This window comes from Carcharhinus amblyrhynchos, chromosome 20 (assembly GCF_965287045.1).
Source record: "Carcharhinus amblyrhynchos chromosome 20, sCarAmb.v2.hapA, whole genome shotgun sequence".
NCBI classification, from domain to species: domain Eukaryota; kingdom Metazoa; phylum Chordata; class Chondrichthyes; order Carcharhiniformes; family Carcharhinidae; genus Carcharhinus; species Carcharhinus amblyrhynchos.
Window position 1 is genome coordinate 45,422,086 of NC_137343.1, and position 27,704 is coordinate 45,449,789.

The 27,704-nt window shown below is 42.1% G+C and overlaps 1 gene segment (V, D, J or C); it reads right to left on the bottom strand.

Annotated features, from left to right (window-relative positions):
• Positions 1-1,648: 1,648 nt before the first annotated feature.
• Positions 1,649-27,695, bottom strand: LOC145356196 (Ig heavy chain C region-like). The segment is given in 7 exon segments: positions 1,649-1,971; positions 4,595-4,942; positions 5,078-5,200; positions 23,682-23,738; positions 24,191-24,505; positions 27,128-27,475; positions 27,611-27,695. Coding segments are annotated over 7 exon segments (1,563 nt in total).
• Positions 27,696-27,704: the final 9 nt, after the last annotated feature.

Below are 27,704 nucleotides of genomic sequence, written 5' to 3' on the forward strand. Positions count from 1 at the left end.
TGAAACTGCAATGAGCATATTGCTTGGACTGATTTGATTTGCTGCATTTTAATTAATATTATCTGATGCATAATGGTAATTGATAAAGAGCCTTGCACTATTACGGCATCGCATTTCACCAGACTCTGTAACAGCGGTGGGTCTTTTTTCCAGAAAACTTTAATGTGTAAGTCAGCAGAGTAATAGAGCGAAGCCAGATACAAGGAGCTTATAGTGTAAGGTTTCACAGAGAGGTTTCTGAGATTTGATGAAAGAGTGTGTACGTTGAACCCTTAATGGGGTGGTAAGATTTTTGAACCAGTAGACATTAAAGCACTGACGGAACCAGCAGCATTCAGTTAAATAACTGTTAAAATAAGTTTATCGGTTAACAAGAAGCAATTTATGCACATGAGATGCAGTACCGGATTCAACTGAATGATTATGATTATAAAACACATGTGCTGATATTTTGGATGTATTGTTACTGATTTTACGGAATATTGTTCATTTTAGTCAAACATCATTTTACCGCAAGGCATCATGATAAAAGTCATTGCCGCAAGCCAAATGTCGTGAGAATCTTAGGCCTCGAAAATATGCAAGTTCCATCAGTAAAGTTTTGTATGGAAGGAACATATCGAACACCTAATCATATATCATGAGTAGGTTTATTCATTGTCCAGACGAGATAGACTGGTGTCCAGACGGGGTGTCGAGTTAGTTGGGGGTACAGTGAACTTTAAGGGAACCCGTGAGAGCGTTCATTTGAACACTGGGCTAAATGTCTTAGGTTACTTACGCAACCAGGATGCAGACTCAGTCCAGACAGAATTACCTTCCAGATTTCTCGGACTAATTAAATACCATTATGCTGAGGGTTAGAATGTGGTTGGGTATCTGACGTGTATTACTGTTGATTTGTGCATCTGGAAAATAATTGATTCAAAGTTACTGAAAGGCGCAAATGATTCATAAGTGAAAAAACTAAGATTGATTTGTTTTTGATTGCATATGTTAGATTCATCGGAGAGGTTTTGCTGCGCTAAGTCAGAGCTACTTAACTCTTTGACGAACTCCTGGAGACTTTTGCTTTAAATAAAGTTACGTCTTTAATACAGAGATACTGGCTTCGTGAGTCTTGCATGTTCTAAAGCTTGGGTAGTACCGGTCATCTCGGTAACCCCACCAACAGGGAGTACGAGCAATAGCTTAGATTCCACAGCTGAAAATAAAAGGTTTTCAATATAACATGTTACGGAAGGCGGAATAATACCGAAAAAGTATTAGATTTGACTGACCTTGAAAATAGCAATAAAGGATACGGTGAGTCGTATTGCATTTGATCTTAATTATTTTATTGAACAGTTTTATCTAAATGTCTGAGAGTAAGTAGACTCTTAAATTGCAATAACCGAATTGTTGCAGTTTAATTATGATTATCGGATACATAAATGTAAATTGATAAACAACGAGGATTCACTGAACACGGCAATGTTCCGATTGAAGACCCTTTTAAAAGAGCAACTGTTAAAACCCGAAGCTCCAGCCGCGGTGGCCATTTTCTTCAATTTCTGAAGTACGATCAATTTCTACTCTTTTTGTCACATGAAAGAGATGAACCGAAATGAACAAACATTCGCAGCTGGGCCGACAGCAGTTTCTGAATTTACATACAGCTGGATCTGGAGACGGTTGTTTTAAGTGGGTTTGCTAGAACCTCGTGTTTGACCAGACAGGAGTAAAGCTCGTGTGACTTCCAGTCTAAGGCTGACAGAGTCAGATAACTGCTCACACTGAACGTGTTGTCCGCCTCCTGCTGGACCCGACTGGTCTCAACCCCATTCCGCCTGACGATGCCATCTATAGTCCATTGAATCTCCGCAGCTCCCGGTTTAAAACCGCTCACCAAACACACCAGGGTCGCCGTGTTCTTCGCGGTGATTTGATCCGATGAAGGTGGGAGGAGGGAGACAGATGGTTTCTGCGGACCTGTTTTAAAAATAAAATAGGTTGAGTAGTGTTGGAGAATTGATTTGGTTGACGCATTATGATTTTCCAAAAAAAATCTAAATCCTGTCATTCATTAAATACAATAAATAGATCCCTTTACTTTGTGTGTTCATCCGAGGAACGGTGAAGGAGGGAGATCGATGGGACATTTGGATCTAAAAAGCGAAGTTCACTTTTAATGACTGACTGGGGTTGAACTGGAGTTGACTCTGTTCAATTTTATAGACAACAATTCAATACATGCGCATTATATTTCGCAATGTGTCTCAGAATACCATTAATGACATCTTGGCTCATAATACATTGTTGAAAATAACCCTGTTATTTTTAGCTGCCGTGTTTCCACATTGAGAATCTGCGTTGCCAGTTAAAATAAGAAATAGTATTAGAAAAGCTGAACATAGATTAAATTTGCTCCATTGTGTTCCGATGGGAAGAAATGTTGATCAGTTTTACCTTCATGTTTTTACTGATGAAATTTGATGTTATAATCCTGAGCAGTGTAGTTACAGTTTCTCTGGCAGTTTCTCCCTGCGAGGTTCTCCCCTCTCGGCTCAGACGGTTTCAACTCCACACGGGAAGCTGACCGCGCTATCTGGACAGCAGTCCAGCGACGGGAAAGTGGCTCAGGCCGTAGTTACAGCTTTTGGATTAGAATTAAACCAAGATCCTCGATTGTTGGACCTAACTCACTACGTGTTACAGTTTTGGAGGAAGTGCCGTCAGGCTATCGTCATTGTGCGAAATCAGATTAACCAGTGATCGGTCTCACTACCGTCTACGGGGAAAAAGTGGCCGCGGAGATCATTTTGCGGATCTCATTCACAAAAATATTACGGCAAACACTCTGATATGTTTCGGATACAAGCCACGAAATAAACGCAACTACTTGTTAGTATGGGCTGTGTCCTTAAATGTGCGTCTTTTGTTTGAGAGGACGATGGAAGTCTTGACTTTGTGCAGCAGTGTAACAATGATGATCTCTGGACAGATAGGTTTACATTGAGGTTGACAGAAGTAGGAGTCGGGGAAATGTAAAATCTTTCATCGACCCAGCATCCACCGTGTTACACTTTGGGCCGAGTTGCAATCCGCTCTCATACTGCTGGTATGGAGGCGCGATATTGATGCAACTTTCTGAGCGAGATTTAGAGATAAGAGACAATCTTACGACTTCGACTGCATAATTAGTGGAAGAAGTCAGTGTTAAATATGATGAACAGCATTACTATAGTGGAATTGTTACACTGGGTCACATTCTGTCTTCTCTGATTACGGGTCTCTGCCTCGAGATAAGCAACAAACTCAGATCAGATTTCAATGGCAGGAGTGATTGGAGATTCCTGTGGGGCGCATGCTCAATACACAGGACAATCTGGCAATGTGAACGTTGGAGCACAAGGATGAAATTTAATAATGTAACATGTTCACACGATGTTAGTTTTAAAAAGACTCTGCGCTGTCGTGAAACTTGGTCATGTTTCATTCATTGCAGAGAAAACTAGGCAGTGATTCGCTATTTTACTTGCAACCCAGCATAAGCTTCAGCGGAGAATTGCACAGGCCTAATTTACGGTGGCCATGTGAATTCAAAGCTTTGTAATTAAACAATGTCCGATAGAAAGTGTTTCCTCATGAGCGGCCAATCATCCTGCACTGTCTGTTCAAATCAACATTCCGGATTGAACCGCAGTTCAAATCAAATCCGGGATATTCAATGTAGCAATAGTTCCATCTGAAAATGGGCGGCACCATGGCACAGTGGTTTGCATGACTGCTTCACAGCGTCAAGCAACCGGGTTCGATTCCCGCCTCGGGTCACTGCCTGTGAGGAGTTTGCATGTTTTTCCTTGTGTCTACATGGGTTTTCTCTGGGTGCTCCGGTTTCCTTCCACTCGGAAAGGCTTGCTGGTTCGGTGCATTAACCCCAACAGGCGCTAAAGTGTGGCGACGTGGGGAATTTCAAGTCACTTCATTGCAGTGTAAACTTGTGACTAATTAATAAACTTGAAAAGTTAGCAGGAGATCCTAATGCAGAGCGTTAGTTAGTTTGATTTACCGTCCATTTTTTGCCTTCCTGTTTCTCTTGCGATATTTGATGGGCTATTTATAAGGCGCTGTTTCTACGCGAGGTCCATCAGTTCAAGTAACTGGCGCAAGTGCTCATTATTTACTTGTGTCAACAGGCACTGTGATTTGGTAAAGTCTTTAAGGAACGGGATTTTAAACCGTTGAGACCTTTATTGGCATTACCGGGGTCTACATGTTGCCTTTCTCTGCAAGGTCATTTGATGGCACATGAGGATTAAAGCGCTTTGTTCGTTCCGCTGATCTGATGATTCAGGAATTTTGCGGCTTGTTGTTATTCTGCCTGAACTAAAACAACTCAAAGCAGACTGACAGATAGATCAAAAAGCATTATCGAATTGGAGGGCGACAAATATTAACGTTATTCGCAGGGTCAGCTTGTATAGGTTAAATTGAATTCATGGCTGTGTTGTTAAAAGAACATTTCAAAATATTCCAAATAAAAAACCAGGGAATGTTTTGTTTTGAACTGGACGCGAGTTTTGAACAATGGAACAGAAGGGAATTTACTCACTGCCAACGCCCAGCTTGGTTCCGCCTCCGAAGTAGTACATGCTGCTTTTCCATATAGCACAGAAATACTCTGCGGTGTCCTCCGATTCAACTTGACCGATACTTAAAGTTCCCGTGTTACCGGATACCGAACCTGAAAATCGGTCTGGAACTCCCGGGGCTCTGTAAGTGCTGCTTCCAGCCCAGTGATAAAGCAGGTACCGGGGGGCATTTTCAGATTTCTGCTGGTACCAATATATGTTGCTGCTTCCTAAACTGGCGCCAGACAAGGTGCAACTTATTTGGACGGTTCCTCCAAGAGAAGTAGATTTCGAAGGCGGTTGACTGACTGTAATCGCCGCGTTAGAAACTGAAAGAAAAGAGATTCCAAATATTAATGTTAAGCTACTCAAATTAATTACAGAAAAAAGACGACTTTAGAAAAATCACCGAAGTAGTCCTAGGAAACGCGCATTTACATCGACCGGACGTTTTAAATACTCACATGCCAGGCCAAAAATGAACACAATGATCGCATGGACCCAGTCAGTCATTGTGAAAAGTCTGCCGAGGTACTGAGTTCTGCCAGTTATTTGACAAGATGGGCTAACTGTCTGAATCTCTCTCTCTTTTAATAACCCGTGTCACCAAGAAGGTGTTCCCTTGGGTTGGAATGCAAATTCGTCTTTTCATCTCAACCAATCAGATTGGCTCCTAAAACCTGTGACGGTGACTGTAATCTCCCGATTTCTGGCCATTGTTATTGCTGTTAACTTTTCTGTCTCAGAGCTGAAACTTTATTTACTTTCAATGATTAAAGTTGACTAAAACTTCAAAGCATTTCTCAAGTTTGTTTCATGAAAGGACATCGATCTGAAACGTAAACTCTTTCCTTCTCCACAAATGTGGAGATGCCGCTGTTGGATTGGGGTGGGCACAGTAAGAAGTCTCACAACACCAGGTTAAAGTCAAACAGGTTTATTTGGTATCACCAGCTTTCGGAGCGCTGCTCCTTCATCAGGTGAGCCGCTCTTCTTCACAGAGGCTGTGTTGAGTATTTTTCACATTTTCTTGCTCCTGTTCTGGTCTTTGAATTTGTTGAACTGAACCTTCCAATGTCTTGAAAAGCTTACCATTATCATGGTTACTTCCGAATGTATTCCTGTAAATAGCGGGTCAAATGCAATCTATAAATATTGGTGATCAGTGACATTGCAGTTTAGAACAAGTACAACGAATCAGGTAGGCAAATGACAAGATTTATCTTCCTGTAAGTGGATTGGAGTGCAGGAATAACACAATTTTGCTGTAGTTGTGTCAAACCTGGGAACGGTAGAGAAATCATAGAATCCCTAAATGCAGAGGAGGCCATTTCATCCATCGAAACTACGCTGACAATTCCAACCAGGCCCAGTTACCCTGCTAGTCCCGCTGATGCTGAGGGATAATTTTGCGTGACCGATTGAGTTAAGCTGCACATTTTTCTACTTTGAAGGAACAGCAAGCGAAAGCACAAGTAGACGCAGGGAGAATGTGAAAACGTCATACTTATGGTGACCCCAGTCCGCAATTGATCCTGAGTCTCTAGCACTTTAAGGCAGCAGTGCTAACTACAATGCCACAGTGCACACCTGAGATAAACAATTTGCTTGCACGCTTAGGAAGGATATAATTTCATTAATTCCTCGGACACGGTGTTGCTATACGATGAGAGTCTGAGTCAGTTCGGTCACCACTCTTTGAATTTTTAATGAGTTAAAGATTAGTTCATTTTATCATCAAATGCTCGTTGAAAAACCGTTAGTGCTGCAAAATGACAGGAACATAGTGTTAATTTGCGATGTTTTGAAATATTTAACGTTTTGCAACTTCATTAATTAACTTTATCGATATGTTACAATGACTACAGCTACTGTAGAACAGGCACAACAGAGTTGAATTAAGCGCAGACATTGTAGTGAAAATACAATTCCAAATTTTCACTGAATAACAAAGATAAATAACACAGCTGTAGGGAACACAAACACCGTGAAAAGTAAACATAAGTTTTGCTAAAGATTAAAAGCACAACTTAAAAGAAGAAAATACAGAAACATCATTCTCCCACCCTACAGCTGTGAGTTTTTGCAGTGGAGATGTCGAGAGAGTCAAGGTATCAGTGAAACATAGAAACTAGAAGCAGGAGTAGGGAATTGCGCCCTTCGAGTTTGTTCCTCCATTCATTTTGACCATGGCTGATCATCCAATTCAATATCCTGTTGAATCCTGAATGGATCTCCCTTCCCCCATATCCCTGGATGCCTTCAGCCCCAAAAGCTATATCTAATATTTTAATAAAATCCGAGAACGTTTTGGCCTCAACTACATTCTGTGGTAGTGAATTCCACGCATTCACCACTCTGGGTGAAGAAATTTCTCCTCACCTCAGTTCTAAACGGTTTACCCCTTATCCTCAAACTATGACCCCCTCGTTCTGGACTCCGAAACCATCGGGAACATTCATTCTGAATCTACCCTGCCTAACCCTGCTAGAATTTCGGAAGTTTTTATGAGATCTCCTCTCATTCTTCTAAACTCCAGTGAATATAATCCTCACCGACGTAGTCTGTCCTCGTACGACAGACTCCTTCCCAGGAATCATCCTGCTAAACCATCGCTTTACCCCTCTATAACAAGGACGTCCTTCGTCAGATAGGGACACCAAAACAGCACACAATACTCCATGTGTACTCTCACCGTCGCCGTTGTAGGGAAATTGAAGTTTAATTCTCAGTTTTAGATTAGTGTGCACACAATCGAAGTGTGTCAACCCAACCTGGTGTTTTGCTGAATTCTGGGACACAAACGCATCACATGACTTGATCTTGGCATCACAGTCAAACTGGATATGGAATAAAGGACACACGATCTTAAGGCAGTAAAGTAAAACGTCAAGGTTGAACAATTATCTGTATGGAACTATCCACCTCCCCAGCAATTGAAATTATCAGCTCCATTCCTTAAATTCAAAGTCCTGCTGTCCAGGAAAAAGCAAATACTAAATCTTTCAGCCATATTTATTGAATCAGTCTCGTTTAACTTCTGATGTTTAAGGGAAATCATTTTATTTCACACCATGCAACATCTTTGACATTGTAAGTTTAGAATTATGGGCTATAATTAGCATTTGTAACTTTGTAGTTCTTTCAAATTTTAATATCTGTTAGTTGAATGTATTGTGTTATATTTAACACGTCTAATCTCGTTCAAACATTAATATGTATTTTACAAAGAGTTGTGTGTAATTGCTGTAACTTAATATGTTTGGAAATTATTGAACAAACTTAATATACTTATACCAAGAGCTGAAAGGTACAACAGATGCATAATATTGAGAGTTCAATGTAATATCTGACCATGACAGCATTACCTGGAATGACAGGATGGTTACTGGGTGATAAGGGATACCGACTGAGGACACGGCTTATGATAAAATTCCACAAGACGAACGTGAAGCACCGGATAGTTACAACCGTGCTCAGATAGCATCTCGTCAGGTGATGGTCAGGGTAATTGGCTTACTGAAGTGACGTTGGCTGGACAGGTCAGGTGGCATGTTACAGTATGCACCAGGAAACGTGACAAAGGTTTTTCTCGCGTGTTCTCGATTGCTAAACTTTGCCCTCCAGCATAGAGCGGGCATTCACCGCGAAGATGATTTGCCTACGGAAATGGGGAAGCTGGACGAGGTCAACATGGAGCCTGATGGAGAGGCCGAGCTCCAGGTGACACAATGGCAGTTTTAAATCGCCTGGCAGCTGCTGCTTTTGGACAATGAGCTGTTAAAATGATTAATTCGTATGTCCAAACACGCCCCTTGCAAAACTTGCATCCATTCCTTCCTTCCAGCCCTCCATCCCCCTTACCTCCTTGTCTACAAAAAGATTAGAAGTGTTTTCTTAAAGTAGAAAACAGATTGCATTTTTTATGCTTCTAAAGTTATGAAATATATTTTATTGAAAAATGTTTGACAAGTTCAGATAGTTATTTCAGATAAATGTGAACATGATTAAACTTTTACAGTGATAAAATTATTTTTGTCATTTGGTTAATAATCTTCTTTCATTAAACTTAACAAAATGATTAAAATGATTTATTCAAACGTCAAACGTCAAAATGCAACATTCGAATGTTAGAATAATGGAATACTTTAAATAAACAATGCAGAAATATTAATCTTAAACAAATCGGAATAAACAATGAAAAATGGAACATGCCTCAGAACAAAGAACAAAAGAACAAAATCAGCCTGGGAAACAGGCCCTTCGGCCCAACGAGCCCACGCTGCCATCTCAACACCACCTCTCTGTCCATGACCCCTATCTAATGTTTTATGGCCATCCAGATTGAGGGAAAACTGATTTGGGGACAATTTATTCCTGCCAATCAGCCTAACAGCACATCTTTGGGGTGTGGGAGGAAACCGGAGCACCCGGAGAAAACCCACGCAAGCACGGGGAGAATGCGCAAACTCCCACAGACACTGGCCCAAATCCATGTGTCTGCACAGCAAACAGAGATAGTCACTGAGCTGTCGTCTTGCCCAGTATCTTGTCCAGTTTAGGCACACACTAACGACATGAAGCACTGGGCCAATCTCGAACAACCAAAAGCAGCCCCAGTACGACCCATCGCGTGTATGCCCTCGTTGGACACGAGGTGGGCCGACTTAAAACCTGTGAATGAAAAGAGAAAAACATTATTATCATACTATACCCATTTACATTTCTAGGGACACCTCAATGCTAATAACCCTTATTTAAAGGTTCTCCTATATCCACCCATCTCCAACTCAGTCATGTGCCTGTCTAAGTTACTCTTAAAGGACTCTAGCGTGTTTGCCTCCACCACCTTACTTGGCAGAGCATTCCATGCCCTCACTACCATCTGTGTGAAAAACCTCCCTCTAATATCTGTGTTGTACCGCTCCCCCCTCACCTTAAGTCCATGGCCCCTTGTCCTACGTGACTCTATTATAGGAAATAGCTTACCTCTGTTTACTCTATCTATACCCTTCATAATCTTATATACCTCTATTAGATCCCCCCTCAGTCGGCGTCTTTCAAGAGAAAAGAGCCCCAATTTCTTCAATCTTTCCTCATACCCCAGTCCTTCCATACCAGGCAACATCCTGGTAAACCTCCTCTGCACTCTCTCCACAGTCTCCACGTCCTTCTGGTAGTAAGGCGACCGGAACTGTACGCAGTACTCCAAATGCGGCCTAACCAACGTTCTGTCAACTGCAACATTACACTCCAGCTCTTATATTCTATACCCCTTCCTATAAAGGCTAACATACCATAGGCTTTCTTCACCACACTCTCCACTTGCACTGCCACTTTCAAAGACTTGTGCACTTGCACCCCGAGGTCTCGCTGCGACTCTATACTCCTTACAGGCTTACCCTTTATCATATAATTTCCCCCTACATTATTCCGGCCAGGAGACTTGTTAAGGTAGAGGTAGGAGTGTTGGAGGGAGAGGAAACGCAGCGCCACCGGGGCCCCGCCCCGTCCATTGACGTCTTTTTCTGCATCCCTGCTGGAAGTGAATCTTGCCCACAGGCAAATGTATCTGAACGGGGTGGCTACTGGCCTGGGTTGGATTGTTGTTGTTGCTGTCTGGATGGGTGAAATGGCTCCATTCTACACTATAGAGGTTCTGTGGACGGAATTGTGTGGCTGTGCTCTACTCAAAACTGAAAAATACTGCCAGAGGTGAACAGGTCTTTCCATTGCTCACTCCTCAACCACGAGGAATCTTGTGGCAGCGGGAAAGGGAAAATTCACCCCTATGATCCCATGACTAAATAGTACTTTCACCAACTTGAAACCAATAAAACATTTGTTCAACTTTACATATTAACTGATATTCATATTCAATAATTGAAATAAATTTAACGAAATACGGGTTGAGTGAGCAATCTGTATGAACGATATAAAAGAAATAGCAATAAAAATGAAATGCAAATACGAACTTTTCTCAGAGCAGGGAGCCCTTTTCTAAGCAAAACTGCCTTTTGGAACCTGTATCTCAAAGGGCATTACTAGGCTGGCCGCAACATAAGGAAGTGTGGTTCAGGGGTGTCTTGCAACACCATGGGCCTGGTCAGGTGACTTTGTTGCGTGTTCGAGCCTGCTGCATACATTGGTAGTATCGGCGCAGTTGGTCAGGAGACCTAACTGTGCAATTTGTTTCTATTTTGCCTGACCCTACATTGGCCATTGGAATTTATGGGACAAGGAAATTTTGGGCCCTTACTTGGTTTGAAAAATTTACCTGAACTTCCAATCAGAGCAGCATCCTCCCGCCTCAAAACCATCTCCTCAAGAACCAGCGCAACACAGGAGAATCCTCACCAGGCCCCCTAATGATGAGGGCAGACTTGGAACGCCCATTAAGGCCCAGTTTGTAATTTGCAATTTTACATTGAAAACGGAAGGATTTCCGTGCTGTTATAAAAGTATGTTTTTTGGAGGGGTTTATGACCATTTGAGACTAAATCGATTAAGATAACCTAATTTAGAATGTATGTTGTGCAGAAAAGGTACAAAGTACCTGGAGTCACAAAGGTACAGTTTGCATAGAAAAACATATAACCACTGTTAGAGATTATGAACATGCATTTGTGGATATTCTGTACACCTTGGCCAACAACAGAGTTGAGTAAAAAGAACCACATTCATTGAAAATATTACAGCCACGAAGTGAAATCGAAAATGACTCTCTAATCAGCGTGGGTCTCAGATAGCTCGGGCAATCCCAGACAGCCAAATGAATGGAATAATACAACTTTCCCATAAAAGATTTCCTTAGTAGACAGTGGGAAAGGAACTTTTGAACTCTGTGGACTTATGTATGTAGGGCTGTTAGGAGACAGTGGGCAAGGGCGCCCAGGCTGTATGGATCTATGTATTTTTATGCTATATGAGGGTTAAATGATACTGGCCGAATAATTCATACTAACATGATTGGCTCATCCGGTTCGGATGAACAGAGTAGGCAGGTAGATGATTTCTGAAAAATGTATAATTGTAATCCTGCTAACAATGTAAATAAGAATAATTTGGGCTTCCACAAATCATTCTCCTACCCATGTTGACCACGCCTGGACAATAAAGAATGTCGTCAACCACAATAAGTGTCTCCGTGAGTCTTCATATTTGCTGAGCTGTAATTAATAAAGAGAAACCTCTCAAGTAAAAGCTAGCATAATAAATTGCTCTCTGAAAATGTTGAAGCATTTTTAATGTTTAATTATTTTACGTACTTGATGCTGTTGTTCAGAATTAATATTTTAATGTTTGAAAGTGAGCATTATTTAATGTAGAAACAGGTTGGATTAGTTTTCCTAAATTTGTGAAGGTACTATTTAAATCAGCATTATATTAACATGTAACTTTATGTATGGTCCGCATTCAAATGTTCATATGTTTTACTTTATAATGTGCTAAGTCTGAGAAACAATTTCATTCTGCATTATGTTATTGTAAAAGCTGTATAAGTGTTCCTGTGTTTTAATTTAGAACATTGAAACTGTACATTTCATTGGGAAACTGAGATATCAGAGCTTCTCAGACTATGATTTGCATAAGATTGAGCAAAACGGACTTCACATTTTGGGCCTTGGAAAATCTAAATGTGTTCATCATTGGTATTCTTCTACCTTGCCCAATTGACTTTTAATTCTCATATTTAATTGTCCGGAGTGTTTTTACAAAGCGTTTGCGTCAAACCAAATTTAAATGCTTTGTTTCGTTCAATAAAATATGAGTAGAATTTCATGGTTTAATAGAACACATTTATCAACAGAAGTAATATCATAGGTAGAAAACATTGCTATCACATTAATGTTGAACTGAAGATTTGACTTCAGTCGCTGCACTGACATGTTTGTTGACTCATCTTATCAGGTTTCTTATAAAATTTATGTTTCTATAACAACCGTTAGTGAAATATTTCCTGCGTTCACACAACAGTCTGTTGTCTCTAAACAAGGAGGTGAGCAAGGGAAATGAACAGCGGTGGGGAGAGGAAGGAGAGGGAGTGTGAGGGGAGGGGAAGGGGAGGGGATATGGGGAGAGGTGACATTGGGAGGGTTAAAAGAGAGAGGATAAAAAGGAGTGGTAAAGATGGGGAGGAGGAAATAAGGAGGGGCAAATGGGGAGGGGGCACACGGGAATGGTAAAACGGTAGGGGGAATGGTGAGGGTGAAATGAAGAGGTGAATGTGGGGAGGGGAAAATTGGGGAAGAGGAAAACAGAAGGGGGAAAGGGAGGAGGGCAAAAGGTGGATGGAGAAAACTGGAGTGAGAAAATGGTGAGCAGGAGAAGGAGGGAGCGGGAAAAGTGGGGAGTGGGATAAGGGAAAAAGACAGAAGAGGCTTTGGATGTTATAAATAGACTCACTCTTCCACGCCTGCATCAAAGGCTCAAAAAGAACTTTAGTTAAGAATAAAGCAAAACGCACAACTTTCCAGCGGTGGTGTAACATGCCCCCAGATTTTCAATCCGCACTGTATTCTGTAACATTAAATTAGGGAAACTCTTAGAATAGAGTTAGACAATGCTTCAAATATGTTGGAACATCCAAATCCTGAAATTTATACCAGACACTAACATCGACCGAGTTATACAGGAACCTGCTTTTCACTAGAATTATTGTCATGACAAAATGGTAAAAACATTTTTTAAAATCTTTCTCTTCCTTTCCTTGTATTCCAAATATGTTAAACATCTTTTTAAAATATTTTACAAAAAAAATGTACTCGTTAGAGCTTAGAAGAATGAGGGGAGATCTCATTGAGACATATAAGATGATGAATGGGATGGATAGGATAGAGTTGGAGAGAATCTTCCTGCTCAGAAAGGATAGTAGGACTAGGGGGCACAGCCTCAAGATAAAGGGGGGGGGGCGGTTTAGAACAGAGTTGAGGAGGAACTTCTTCACTCAAAGGGTGGTGAATCTCTGGAATTCTCTGCCCGTTGAAGTGGTGGAGGCTGCCTCGCTAAATATTTTTAAGACGCGGGTTGATGGGTTTTTGATAAGAGAGGGGATTAAGGGTTATGGGGAGAGGGCGGGAATGTGGAACTGAGCCACGACAGATCAGCCATGATCTTATTGAATGGGGGGTGCAGGCTCGAAGGGCTAGTTGGCCTACTCCTGCTCCTATTTCTTATAGAACATAGAACATAGAACATTACAGCGCAGAACAGGCCCTTCGGCCCACGATGTTGCGCCGACCAGTTACAAAAACAATGACCCACTAGCCTATACCAATCCCTTTTCGTCCATAAACCTATCCAGAGATCTCTTAAACGCCCCCAAACTAGACGCATTTACAACTGCAGCAGGCAGGGCATTCCAATCCCTCACCACCCGCTGGGTAAAGAACCTACCCCTGACATCCGTCCTGTAGCTACCCCCCCTTAATTTAAAGCCGTGCCCCCTCGTGCTAGCTTTCTCCATCCGAGGAAAAAGGCTATCACTATCCACCCTATCTAAACCTCTAATCATCTTATATGTTTCAATAAGATCCCCTCTTAGCCGCCTTCTTTCCAACGAAAACAACCCTAAATCCCTCAGTCTCTCCTCATAGGACCTCCCCACCATACCAGGCAACATCCTAGTAAACCTCCTCTGCACCCTCTCCAACGCCTCCACATCCTTCTTGTAATGCGGGGACCAGAACTGCACACAGTACTCCAAGTGCGGCCGCACTAGAGTAGTGTACAGTTGCAACATTACACTGCGACTCCTAAATTCAATCCCCCTACCAATAAACGCCAAGACACCGTACGCCTTCTTAACAACCTTATCTACTTGATTCCCAACTTTCAGGGATCTATGTACACACACACCTAGATCCCTCTGTTCATCCACACTATTCAAAGTCCTCCCGTTAGCCCTATACTCGACACATCTGTTGCTCCTACCAAAGTGAATTACCTCACTTCAAAGTGAATTAGAGATAGGATCTGTACACATTTAGAACTGAATAGTCTTATTAGCGATAGACAGTATGGTTTTTTTGTGCGAGGGAGGTCATGCCTATGTTCTTATGTTATGTTCTAATCCTCCATGGAATTTCTGCTGCCTCTACTCGCTGCAGCTAGACCAAAGAATAAGTGTGCAAATAAATAAGGGCAAAAACTAACTTAATATCAGCGCAGGTGACGGAGGTTTTGGTACAATTGCAGCTCAACGCTTCAATATCGGCAGCTTTGCAAACCTCAATCGGAGGTTCAAATTTGCTGCTCTTTGTCTGCGCATGCGCCGAGACTTGCATCGGGTTCCGACGCGCATGTGCGGGGCATAATCGACTTTCAGTCGCATTCGGGCAGCAAGTTGCGGGCCACGTATTCTGTTGACCTTTCTGATTTCTCAAACTGGGTCTGACATTTCCCACATGTTAATGAATTCCCTGGAACATGGACTTGCAAATTTGCAGCACCTTCGCCACCTGCTGTTTGGACTGCGGTGTGGCACTTCCTTCCACTGAAGCCATGGCATCAGCGTTCCTCAAAGTCGTGACCTGGTATTTACACATTGCCCCATTTTCAGGAACTTGGATGTTTAAAATGAACACGACTCACTGCATCTCTACACCTGCCTTCACACACAGGTTGTACATCCCCCTATTCCATTCGATGATGCTGTTTCTCCTCCACCAGCACAGTTTCGACATCTCGTTCCTCTGAAACTCTCTGCCCTGTTCCCCAAGGAGCACCTCTTCCACTGACTCACCACCATGACCTACTGGTATGTCCAAGGACAACTGTGAATCCAGCAGATGGAAATGTTTGCAATTGTTGATCGGATGAAATAAACTTCCCTCCTCGTACACCGTTTAAACATTTAGTTAATGACATTTCGTTTGTGCATTATAACACCAGAATGAACAAAGATTACTTCAGGATTAATGTCCGCCCCCCCCCCTCCGCCCCCCCGACCACACACGCACACAGTTACCGGACAAATTCCCGGTGTTCAGTGCGGTCATTCAGGAAGATAAAACAGCCCCTGGGCAAACGGTGCCCCCTGACATTCTGGGCAACCGTTCCTTCTGAAAGGAAATGTTGATTCACTTTCTCCCGTTACCGGAAGCAAACAGAAAAAACATTCTGTGAGGACGAAAATTAGACACAACATTTGTTGAGAAGTCAGCACCATCTCAATACCACTGAAATTTACCACATCTTCTTAAATGAGGAACTGCTCATATCACGTGACCCTGTAACCTAAGATTTATATTTTATACGGAACAGCGTGAATCCATACACGTGCCCAGGCTCAACTTCCAAGGCATTGAATTTCTTACGGCACTCACTACACCGCCAGTTTATCTGCCAAAGGACACCTTTGAATCCGTCAGAATGAAATGGTTATAAATATTTATTACATGAATAAACTTTCCATGCTCTAACATGGTTCAAACACTCAGTTAGTGACGTATCGTTTGTGCATTCCAGAATTAGTCTGAGCACTGGTTACTCCGACCTGAATGGTTCCCAACAGTTACCTGAGCACCTCAGTGAGCTCAAACAGGAAGGCGTCACCGCCCAGGTCACAGAGTGCTTCCGGGCATTATGGGTAACCATTTTCTCAATACATAAATGAATAAAAAACCTTGTTTTCTTACTACCCTGTCTTCTGAAACCCTTTGTACAGTTAATGGAGACAAACCTAATGGTACAAATACAAACTGATACGTCCACATTGTGCCAACGACGATTAGAGATTACAGTTGATAACAAGGGCGGCACTACCTTCAAACAACTGGAATTTTCGACACTTATGAAATGAGGAAACATGCACATCCAATTGCCTTTTAACTATCTACAATCAAACTAAGATTTTTTTGATCAAATATCATCGATTCATATCCATGTCCTGGCAGGACGCCCAAATCATTGATAGTTTTACGGCCCCTATAAATAAATGACACGCTTCCACTTGCAATCACTGCCTGTCAATTTCTTTCCAGGCTGAGGTATTGATTTTTCTTGGACGACTTCAAGCTTCCATTACCGAAGACGCGGCGATGCCTGCTTTCAAGTTCACAAAGCCGAATTTTGAGACCTGCATCCACTAAATTATGAAATAATTTATTCTGATTCACATTCTGCGATGCAACACGTTTTGAAGTCAGTTAAATGATTGATTTCTACTTTGCTAAGGTAACAATTTTCTAAAATGTACTTCCCCATTTATTTTACTGTCAGCATTTTATGGTTTAATTCAACGCTTTCCACGTTCTTTAAATTATGTTAAACGTGTACAGACCCATGAAAACAATTGAAATGTTTGAAATTAGTTTTGAAATCCTTTAAATTCATTTAGAACTTTGGAAAGCGCCCGGCGGAGGACTGAAGGGATTTCAACGGCCGTTCCGTCAAATGTTGACTTCAATCGGGCTGCCACTTCTGAGACTCGCGTATACTCCTGGTGCCTGTCTCCCTAGACAGCTGAGTCCGGCAGCAGGGAGATGAAGACCCGAAACCTGCAGTGGTAAACGTTAAGGCAGCAGATTCAATAGTGGTCAGCGGCACGACAGCCTCGCAGCCAACCGGATCCTCTGGGTGAATATTTAAGAGATACTTACGATTCGCACTGCTGTGATGTCACCAAGCATTGTAAGGAACTAACGGCATTACAGCATTTTTACAGACAATAAATTAAAAAGTACAAACTCGCCCGTCATTAAAAGCCGAGACAAACCTCATTCAGGAAGATGTATAGAGCAGTTTAAGCAGAGAGCCTAATAGTGTAATAACACAAGTTCTTGAAAATTCAATAGTTTGGAGTTGATTGCAGTTGTCAGGAACCCGGCTGATGTTATCTGCGAAGATGTCCCAAACTGAAGCACCGAGAAATGGGTGTGTAAACCGGATCGGTGTGAGGAATAATGTGCAAGACCCAACGAGTAGAGTGGACAGCCCAGTCGGAGTACAACACTAATAAATACAATAAAAACGACATATATACACTAATAGCACTGTAACGATCGAAAACAGTGAAATGTAGGAACTACTAAACTCACACACGCACTATAGGCAGAAATTAGACTACTTACGCGATCTGAAAAATTTCAGAACTTTCCTCCCTGAACAACATCCAATTCAATAGATTTGTAAGTGAATGCCAGCTTATGGTTACTACACTGTATTCGATTGTTTAAGTTTATTTATTAGTGTCACAAATAGGCTTACATTAACTCTGCAATGAAGTCACTCTGCAATCCGTTTGTTGCCATACGGCAGTGCCTATTCGGGTACACTGAGGTAGAATTTGGAATGGCCAATGCACCAAAGCAGCACCTCTTTGGGACGGTGGACGGAAAATGGAGGACCCGAGGAAACCCACGCAGACACGGAGAGAAAGTGCAGATTCTGCACAATTAGTGACACGGGCCCCTGGCGCTGTGAGGCAGTAGTGCAAAATACTGAGCCACTTTGAGAACTTATTCTGGAGAATTGAAAATATGACTTTAACTGCCTCCACAAAGATGTCAGCCCTCATGCTTCGAGTCCGCGAGCTGGGACTGACCACTCCTCTTCTCTCCACAGTTAAGTTCCTCTCTCTGTTACAGTTTAAGCACAGAGGCAGTGCCTATACAATGAAAAAAAGAGCGGGTGCAAAAATCATCAGCTTTAGGAAAAGGCGGATGACAATTTTAAAATAAATTCCTTGCGGAAATGCACTTTTATATGAACTTCAATTCCTGCAGTCCCAACACCAGCATGAAGAAAATCTGCCACAGATACCAGTAAAATACCCATCTCAGTGAACTTTTGCTTTACTTTTCCTTTTGTCATTGAATTTTAATTTGGCTAAGGAAACAGCGAACTACTGCAAAGCTTGGTAATTCAACGTGTTTTCCTGTGTAGGTGATCATATTCCGAAATTGAGAGTTATCTTGTGAAATAGTCCATCACTTTATCTGGGTGGGTTTTTATATCCACGCAAGTTAACCTTTTTTCCTGTTTTAAACGCATGGAGCCGAGCCAGATTAAGTTATATGATAACATCATATAAACGTTTAAGAACAGGCTGCTAACTTCATCTTCATTTTAGACGCCGGTCACCACCCACAACAGCTCCACCTCCCCCGCACCACCACCACCTCCCACCCGCTACCGCCCCCCCCCCACCCCACCCCGCCAACCCCACGCCCCCCGCCCCCCACCCGCCCCCCCCCCCCCCCCCCCCCTCCCCACCACCTCGCCCTTCCAGCCCCAAAAACGAAAAGTCTGTTATGGTCAGATTTGGAGAGGTCTGATGGGGGAGTCGTGTGCATCCCCTCTTCAAGTGGCTGTAAGACTATCCATTGTAACATATTTCCAATCGTTACTGCATTCTTCAATTCCAGTACCAATCTTTCCGCAGGATCTTTATAAAATGTCTCTCTGAAATCCAAGTACCAGACTTTCCAACTATCATGGCTCTTTACCAAAGAAACACAACAAGTTAGGTGAATGAATTCTCGGCCATGACTCTAATGCCCTATCTTTGTAGATCTGCTTTCTGTACGGATGCTCGATGATATTATTTCTAATAAATGTTTCCCGACTTTTCCACCCAATGGGCGGCAGACTCACCACATGTGTTTCCATGAATCACTTTTACTACTATTAAAAGAGTTAATCTGCTTACGTCCCGTGCCCAGACACCTCCCCAGTATTCAGCATTTTCTCGGATATTTCTGCCAGAGTTCCTGCAACTTCCTAAAGTAAGATTTCTTGAAAGCAATTGATTAGGCTGTGGATCGATGGCCGAGTGCTATTATCGCTACACTATTAGTCCAGAAAGCCAGCTGATGTCCTGTGGCCAGAGATTCGAATTCGGCAACGGCAGCTGTTGCTAATAAAAAAAATGTGGGAATGAGGACCATGAAACGATTGTCGGCAAAATCCCATCTGGTTCACTAACGTACCTTTAGGGAAGGAAATCTGCCGTCCTTGCCTGGTCTGGCCTCAATGTGACACAAGAGCCACAGCAACAGCCCTCTGATCAAGAGCAACTAGGGATAGGGAATATGTGCTGGCCACCCAGCGACGTCCGTGTCCCACCAATGAATGAAAAACAATGCGCTCCTATTGGGTTTTTACGGCTGTTTGGCCATCATTTGCTCTCATTTGGGAAGCACGTTATTTACAGAGAATTGAGTGTCAAATGCGCGCCGATATCAGGACCCGGGAATAGGAGAGGTCACGTGTTGGGCATATCCATGAGACTGAATCAATCTGGGTCGAGTTCATGCACTGCTCGAAGTGGAGTCTGTTCCTTAACGGCGCACTGGAAAATTCGAAGCACTTGGTTCCAGAAATTAATTGAAAAGAACACATCCCTTTATTTAGAGACCATTCAGTAGTATGAGGCGATCATGGATTTATTTCTCCCGATTTCTTCACGGCAAACAAAATATTTTTGGACGCTTCCTCTCTCACAATTCCAAACCATCCCTCGAACTTATGATTTGCAATCATGGAGCGGTAGTACATACAGAAGGAGGCGGTTCGGCCGATCAAGACTGACTGGCGCTTTGGAATTGAGATCCGTGAAATCCCACTCAACTCATCTTTCCCCTGACAATTCTCCTCCTGACAATTCTCCCCATTACAATTACATGGCGCCTTTCACGATATCAGGGCGTCCTGAGGCTCTTCACAGTCAATGGAATACTTTTGAAGTGTAGTCACTGTTGTGATAGGGATCAGGGCAAAAAAATCTGTGCACATCTCACTTTCACAAGCAGAAAGGTCATCAAAGCAAAATCATTTCCAGTGATGTTCATTGAAGGGAAGGTTGTTTACCCAATACTTTCATGGATTGATTTCATGGATTTATTTTCTTTAATGGAGTGATATGAACCACGTAAAGGCAAGAAAATATTAGATTCGAGAGGCATCTGCATCAGCACAGACTGGTGGGCCGAAGGGCCAGTTCCTGTGCTATACTGTTCTTTCAGTAAAACTCACATCTACATGGGACACAATAGGCAGACACGGTTTCATGACTCTTCTGAAGGATGTCATAGTCAACAGAATGGCATGATTAAAGAATGCAATTCTGTTGAAATGCTATAAATCAGTTTCAGTGGCCAGGAAACAATGTACCAGGTTTAATTTTCTTTGTCCAATGCCTATGGAATTCATCAATCTAATTGCTAAATGGCTGTACCGTCATTTGTAGAACCTAGACAGAGTTCTTCAGCTGGCACAGGAGATAGAGCAGGTTTGCAGCTTTCAGAACCGTGTTTGGTCAAACAGCGCATTGACTAACAGGCTGTGCAATTGAATGTGGATATCTGTGATGAAGCCAAAATCAGCAGCCACACGCTCCAGCAAAAGATGGATTGAAACCTTGCATTGTTTCTATTAAAGTTTTGCACTGACAGTTTTTAACCTGGCTTTAGCAATCTTCTTCATCTTGTGATTGGTCAACGAGGGCCAAGCCGAATAAAAATTAAATTACTTCCTACTCCCTTCGTCGGTAATCAACACCAGGAAACACTTAACAACCTGGACATGAGGACATAAGAAAGAGGAGCAGGAAGATGACCTTTTGCCCTTCGAATCTGTTGCGCCATTCAGCAAGGTCATGAACAGATCACCTACCTCAAGACCACCTTCCTGCGCTATCCCCAAATTCGATGATTAGCTGAATAAGTCAAAATAAATCACCAGCTTGAATGATCACAGTGACTGCGATTCCACAGTTCTCTGCGTAGAAAATTAAAATATTATCAATATGATGCACATTGTTGGGGTGCAAGTCTTGATCCTGTCCAAACACTGCCCTCTAAACACAGCCAACGCGATAATGATCAATTTATTCCTGTTTCCTGTTTTCTGTCCATTCACCAATTTAAATTCAGTCTCAGATATTGCACCCAATCCCACATGTCCGAATTCTATCCATGAAACGTGTGTGGTGGTTCCTGATTTATCGGTTTTTTTGTAAAAATACGAATAAACCCGCTGACCCCACCTTATTCTTCTTTCCAGTAACATTCTCAAAAAACTGACTTTCAAAGTCTGCTATTATAACCCCGCCAAGAAAGAGTTCTAGGTTTTTGCCTGCGCTTGGTGCTAGACTCACAGTCCTCTGATTCCACAATTTTTTTTCCTCCTTTCATAAATTTCAGGATTGACTTTGCCACATTCCAACCTTCGAGAACTATTGCAGAATCAAGGGATTCCGGAAGTTTGACTACAATATCTCCTTGCAGTTACCTCGGTTAAACTATGTGCTGTGGAACCTCAGTCCCATGGGATTTGTCACGATTTATTCTCATTATTTTCACATCTACAACTTCTTCTCTTATACCGATTTATTTAACTTCTTCGTTCTGGCTGAACCATTGATTTCTAATTATCTTTGGATTGATTCTCCTTCGTAATTCCTTATGATTTCGCCAACTTTTGCCGCTAACCACACATTTATATCAATGGATAACTTCTTATCTCAATATGTTTAGTTACAAGCTGTATTTAGGACTCTTGCCAGTCAAATCTTTGCTCTGACCTCATGAATTTCTTGGTCCTCATTTGTTGAGCTCTGAAAACCCCAAAACTCCTATCTTACGACTCTTTTGAATATACTGTATATGGGAATGGGATTACAATAGGTAGGTCTGTGATGGTCGGTGCAGTCACGGTGGGCCAAAGGGCTTCTTTCTGTGCTGTTAAGTGTTATGACTTTGAGTATTTCACCTGACTGTATAACAGTGGTGAAGTTTGTTTCCGGATAAAATTGCATCTTGTTTACTGAATTATCCTTACTAATCCCTGTGAAGTATTAGATTTGGCAAATTTTCTTCATCAATAAGAGTCACGAAAAATCGTATTGCATTTGATCTTAGGTCAGTTCATTTATTCATCAGCTTTATTTGGAGATCCTAACACTGATCCATAACTGAAACTGCAATGAGCATATTGCTTGGACTGATTTGATTTGCTGCATTTTAATTAATATTATCTGATGCATAATGGTAATTGATAAAGAGCCTTGCACTATTACGGCATCGCATTTCACCAGACTCTGTAACAGCGGTGGGTCTTTTTTCCAGAAAACTTTAATGTGTAAGTCAGCAGAGTAATAGAGCGAAGCCAGATACAAGGAGCTTTAAACACTATAAGGTTTCACAGAGAGGTTTCTGAGATTTGATGAAAGAGTGTGTACGTTGAACCCTTAATGGGGTGGTAAGATTTTTGAACCAGTAGACATTAAAGCACTGACGGAACCAGCAGCATTCAGTTAAATAACTGTTAAAATAAGTTTATCGGTTAACAAGAAGCAATTTATGCACATGAGATGCAGTACCGGATTCAACTGAATGATTATGATTATAAAACACATGTGCTGATATTTTGGATGTATTGTTACTGATTTTACGGAATATTGTTCATTTTAGTCAAACATCATTTTACCGCAAGGCATCATGATAAAAGTCATTGCCGCAAGCCAAATGTCGTGAGAATCTTAGGCCTCGAAAATATGCAAGTTCCATCAGTAAAGTTTTGTATGGAAGGAACATATCGAACACCTAATCATATATCATGAGTAGGTTTATTCATTGTCCAGACGAGATAGACTGGTGTCCAGACGGGGTGTCGAGTTAGTTGGGGGTACAGTGAACTTTAAGGGAACCCGTGAGAGCGTTCATTTGAACACTGGGCTAAATGTCTTAGGTTACTTACGCAACCAGGATGCAGACTCAGTCCAGACAGAATTACCTTCCAGATTTCTCGGACTAATTAAATACCATTATGCTGAGGGTTAGAATGTGGTTGGGTATCTGACGTGTATTACTGTTGATTTGTGCATCTGGAAAATAATTGATTCAAAGTTACTGAAAGGCGCAAATGATTCATAAGTGAAAAAACTAAGATTGATTTGTTTTTGATTGCATATGTTAGATTCATCGGAGAGGTTTTGCTGCGCTAAGTCAGAGCTACTTAACTCTTTGACGAACTCCTGGAGACTTTTGCTTTAAATAAAGTTACGTCTTTAATACAGAGATACTGGCTTCGTGAGTCTTGCATGTTCTAAAGCTTGGGTAGTACCGGTCATCTCGGTAACCCCACCAACAGGGAGTACGAGCAATAGCTTAGATTCCACAGCTGAAAATAAAAGGTTTTCAATATAACATGTTACGGAAGGCGGAATAATACCGAAAAAGTATTAGATTTGACTGACCTTGAAAATAGCAATAAAGGATACGGTGAGTCGTATTGCATTTGATCTTAATTATTTTATTGAACACTTTTATCTAAATGTCTGAGAGTAAGTAGACTCTTAAATTGCAATAACCGAATTGTTGCAGTTTAATTATGATTATCGGATACATAAATGTAAATTGATAAACAACGAGGATTCACTGAACACGGCAATGTTCCGATTGAAGACCCTTTTAAAAGAGCAACTGTTAAAACCCGAAGCTCCAGCCGCGGTGGCCATTTTCTTCAATTTCTGAAGTACGATCAATTTCTACTCTTTTTGTCACATGAAAGAGATGAACCGAAATGAACAAACATTCGCAGCTGGGCCGACAGCAGTTTCTGAATTTACATACAGCTGGATCTGGAGACGGTTGTTTTAAGTGGGTTTGCTAGAGCCTCGTGTTTGACCAGACAGGAGTAAAACTCGTGTGACTTCCAGTCTAAGGCTGACAGAGTCAGATAACTGCTCACACTGAACGTGTTGTCCGCCTCCTGCTGGACCCGACTGGTCTCAACCCCATTCCGCCTGACGATGCCATCTATAGTCCATTCAATCTCCGCAGCTCCCGGTTTAAAACCGCTCACCAAACACACCAGGGTCGCCGTGTTCTTCGCGGTGATTTGATCCGATGAAGGTGGGAGGAGGGAGACAGATGGTTTCTGCGGACCTGTTTTAAAAATAAAATAGGTTGAGTAGTGTTGGAGAATTGATTTGGTTGACGCATTATGATTTTCCAAAAAAAATCTAAATCCTGTCATTCATTAAATACAATAAATAGATCCCTTTACTTTGTGTGTTTATCCGAGGAACGGTGAAGGAGGGAGATCGATGGGACATTTGGATCTAAAAAGCGAAGTTCACTTTTAATGACTGACTGGGGTTGAACTGGAGTTGACTCTGTTCAATGTTATAGACAACAATTCAATACATGCGCTTTATATTTCGCAATGTGTCTCAGAACACCATTAATGACATCTTGGCTCATAATACATTGTTGAAAATAACCCTGTTATCTTTAGCTGCCGTGTTTCCACATTGAGAATCTGCGTTGCCAGTTAAAATAAGAAATAGTATTAGAAAAGCTGAACAAAGATTAAATTTGCTCTATTGTGTTCCGATGGGAAGAAATGTTGATCAGTTTTACCTTCATGTTTTTACTCCTGAAATTTGATGTTATAATCCTGAGCAGTGTAGTTACAGTTTCTCTGGCAGTTTCTCCCTGCGAGGTTCTCCCCTCTCGGCTCAGACGGTTTCAACTCCACACGGGAAGCTGACCGCGCTATCTGTACAGCAGTCCAGCGACGGGAAAGTGGCTCAAGGCCGTAGTTACAGCTTTTGGATTAGAATCAAACCAGGATCCTCGATTGTTGGACCTAACTCACTAAGTGTTACAGTTTTGGAGGAAGTGCCGTCAGGCTACCGTCATTGTGCGAAATCAGATTAACCAGTGATCGTTCTCACTAACGTCTATGGGGAAAAAGTGGCCGCGCAGATCATTTTGCGGATCTCATTAACAAAGATATTACGGCAAACACTCTGATATGTTTCGGATACAAGCCACGAAATAAACGCAACTACTTGTTAGTACGGGCTGTGTCCTTAAATGTGCGTCTTTTGTTTGAGAGGACGATGGAAGTCTTGACTTTGTGCAACAGTAACAATGGTGATCTCCGGACAGATAGGTTTACATTGAGGTTGACAGAAGTAGGAGTCGGGGGAATGTAAAATCTTTCATCGACCCAGCATCCACCGTGTTACACTTTGGGCCGAGTTGCAATCCGCTCTCATACTGCTGGTATGGAGGCGCTATATTGATGCAACTTTCTGAGCGAGATTTAGAGCTAAGAGACAGTCTTACGAATTTAACTGCATAATTAGTGGAAGAGGTCAGTGTTAAATATGATGAACAGCATTACTATAGTGGAATTGTTACACTGGGTCACAATCTGCCTTCTCTGATTACGGGTCTCTGCCTCGAAATAAGCAACAAACTCAGATTAGATTTCAACAGCGGAAGTGATTGGAGATTCCTGTGGGGCGCATGCTCAATACACAGGACAATCTGGCAATGTGAATGTTGGAACACAATGATGAAATTTAATAATGTAACATGTTCACACAATGTTAGTTTTAAAAAGACTCTGCGCTGTCGTGAAACTTGGTCATGTTTCATTCATTGCAGAGAAAACTAGGCTGTGATTCGCTGTTTTACTTACACCCCAGCATACGCTTCAGCGGAGAAGTACACAGGCCTAACTTACAGTGGCCGTGTGAATTCAAAGCTTTGTAATTAAACAATGTCCGATAGAAAGTGTTTCCTCATGAGCGGCCAATCATCCTGCACTGCCTGTTCAAATCAACATTCCGGATTGAACCGCAGTTCAAATCAAATCCGGGATATTCAATGTAGCAATAGTTCCAACTGAAAATGGGCGGCACCATGGCACAGTGGTTTGCTTGTCTGCTTCACAGCGTCAGGCAACCGGGTTCGATTCCCGCCTAGGGTCACTGCCTGTGAGGAGTTTGCATGTTTTTCCCTGTGTCTACATTGGTTTTCTCCGGGTGCTCCGGTTTCCTTCCACTCGGAAAGGCTTGCTGGTTCGGTGCATTAACCCCAACAGGCGCTAAAGTGTGGCGACGTGGGGAATTTCAAGTAACTTCATAGCAGTGTAAACTTGTGACTAATTAATAAACTTGAAAAGTTAGCAGGAGATCCTAATGCAGAGCGTTAGTTAGTTTGATTTACCGTCCATTTTTTGCCTTCCTGTTTCTCTTGCGATATTTGATGGGCTATTTATAAGGCGCTGTTTCTACGCGAGGTCCATCAGTTCAAGTAACTGGCGCAAGTGCTCATTATTTACTTGTGTCAACAGGCACTGTGATTTGGTAAAGTCTTTAAGGAACGGGATTTTAAACCGTTGAGACCTTTATTGGCATTACCGGGGTCTACATGTTGCCTTTCTCTGCAAGGCCATTTGATGGCACATTAGGATTAAAGCGCTTTGTTCGTTCCGCTGATCTGATGATACAGGAATTTTGCGGCTTGTTGTTATTCTGCCTGAACTAAGACAACTCAAAGCAGACTGACAGATAGGTGAAAAAGCATTATCGAATTAGAAGGCGACAAATATTAACGTTATTTGCAGGGTCGCCTTGTATAGGTTAAATTGAATTCATGGCTGTGTTGTTAAAAGAACATTTCAAAATATTCCAAATAAAAAACCAGGGAATGTTTTGTTTTGAACTGGACGCGAGTTTTGAACAATGGAACAGAAGGGAATTTACTCACTGCCAACGCCCAGCTTGGTTCCGCCTCCGAAGTAGCCCAAGCTGTTTTTCCATATAGCACAGTAATACTCTGCGGTGTCGTCCGATTCAACTTGACCGATACTTAAAGTTCCCGTGCTGCCGGATACCGAACCTGAAAATCGGTCTGGAACTCCCGGGGCTCTGTTAGTGCTGCCTCCAGCCCAGTGATAAAGCAGGTACCGGGGGGCATTTTCAGATTTCTGCTGGTACCAATATATGTTGCTGCTTCCTAAACTGGCGCCAGACAAGGTGCAACTTATTTGGACGGTTCCTCCGAGAGAAGTAGATTTCGAAGGCGGTTGACTGACTGTAATCGCCGCGTTAGAAACTGAAAGAAAAGAGATTCCAAATATTAATGTTAAGCTACTCAAATTAATTACAGAAAAAAGACGACTTTAGAAAAATCACCGAAGTAGTCCTCGGAAACGCGCATTTACATCGACCGGACGTTTTAAATACTCACATGCCAGGCCAAAAATGAACACAATGATCGCATGGACCCAGTCAGTCATTGTGAAAAGTCTGCCGAGGTACCTAGTTCTGCCAGTTATTTGACA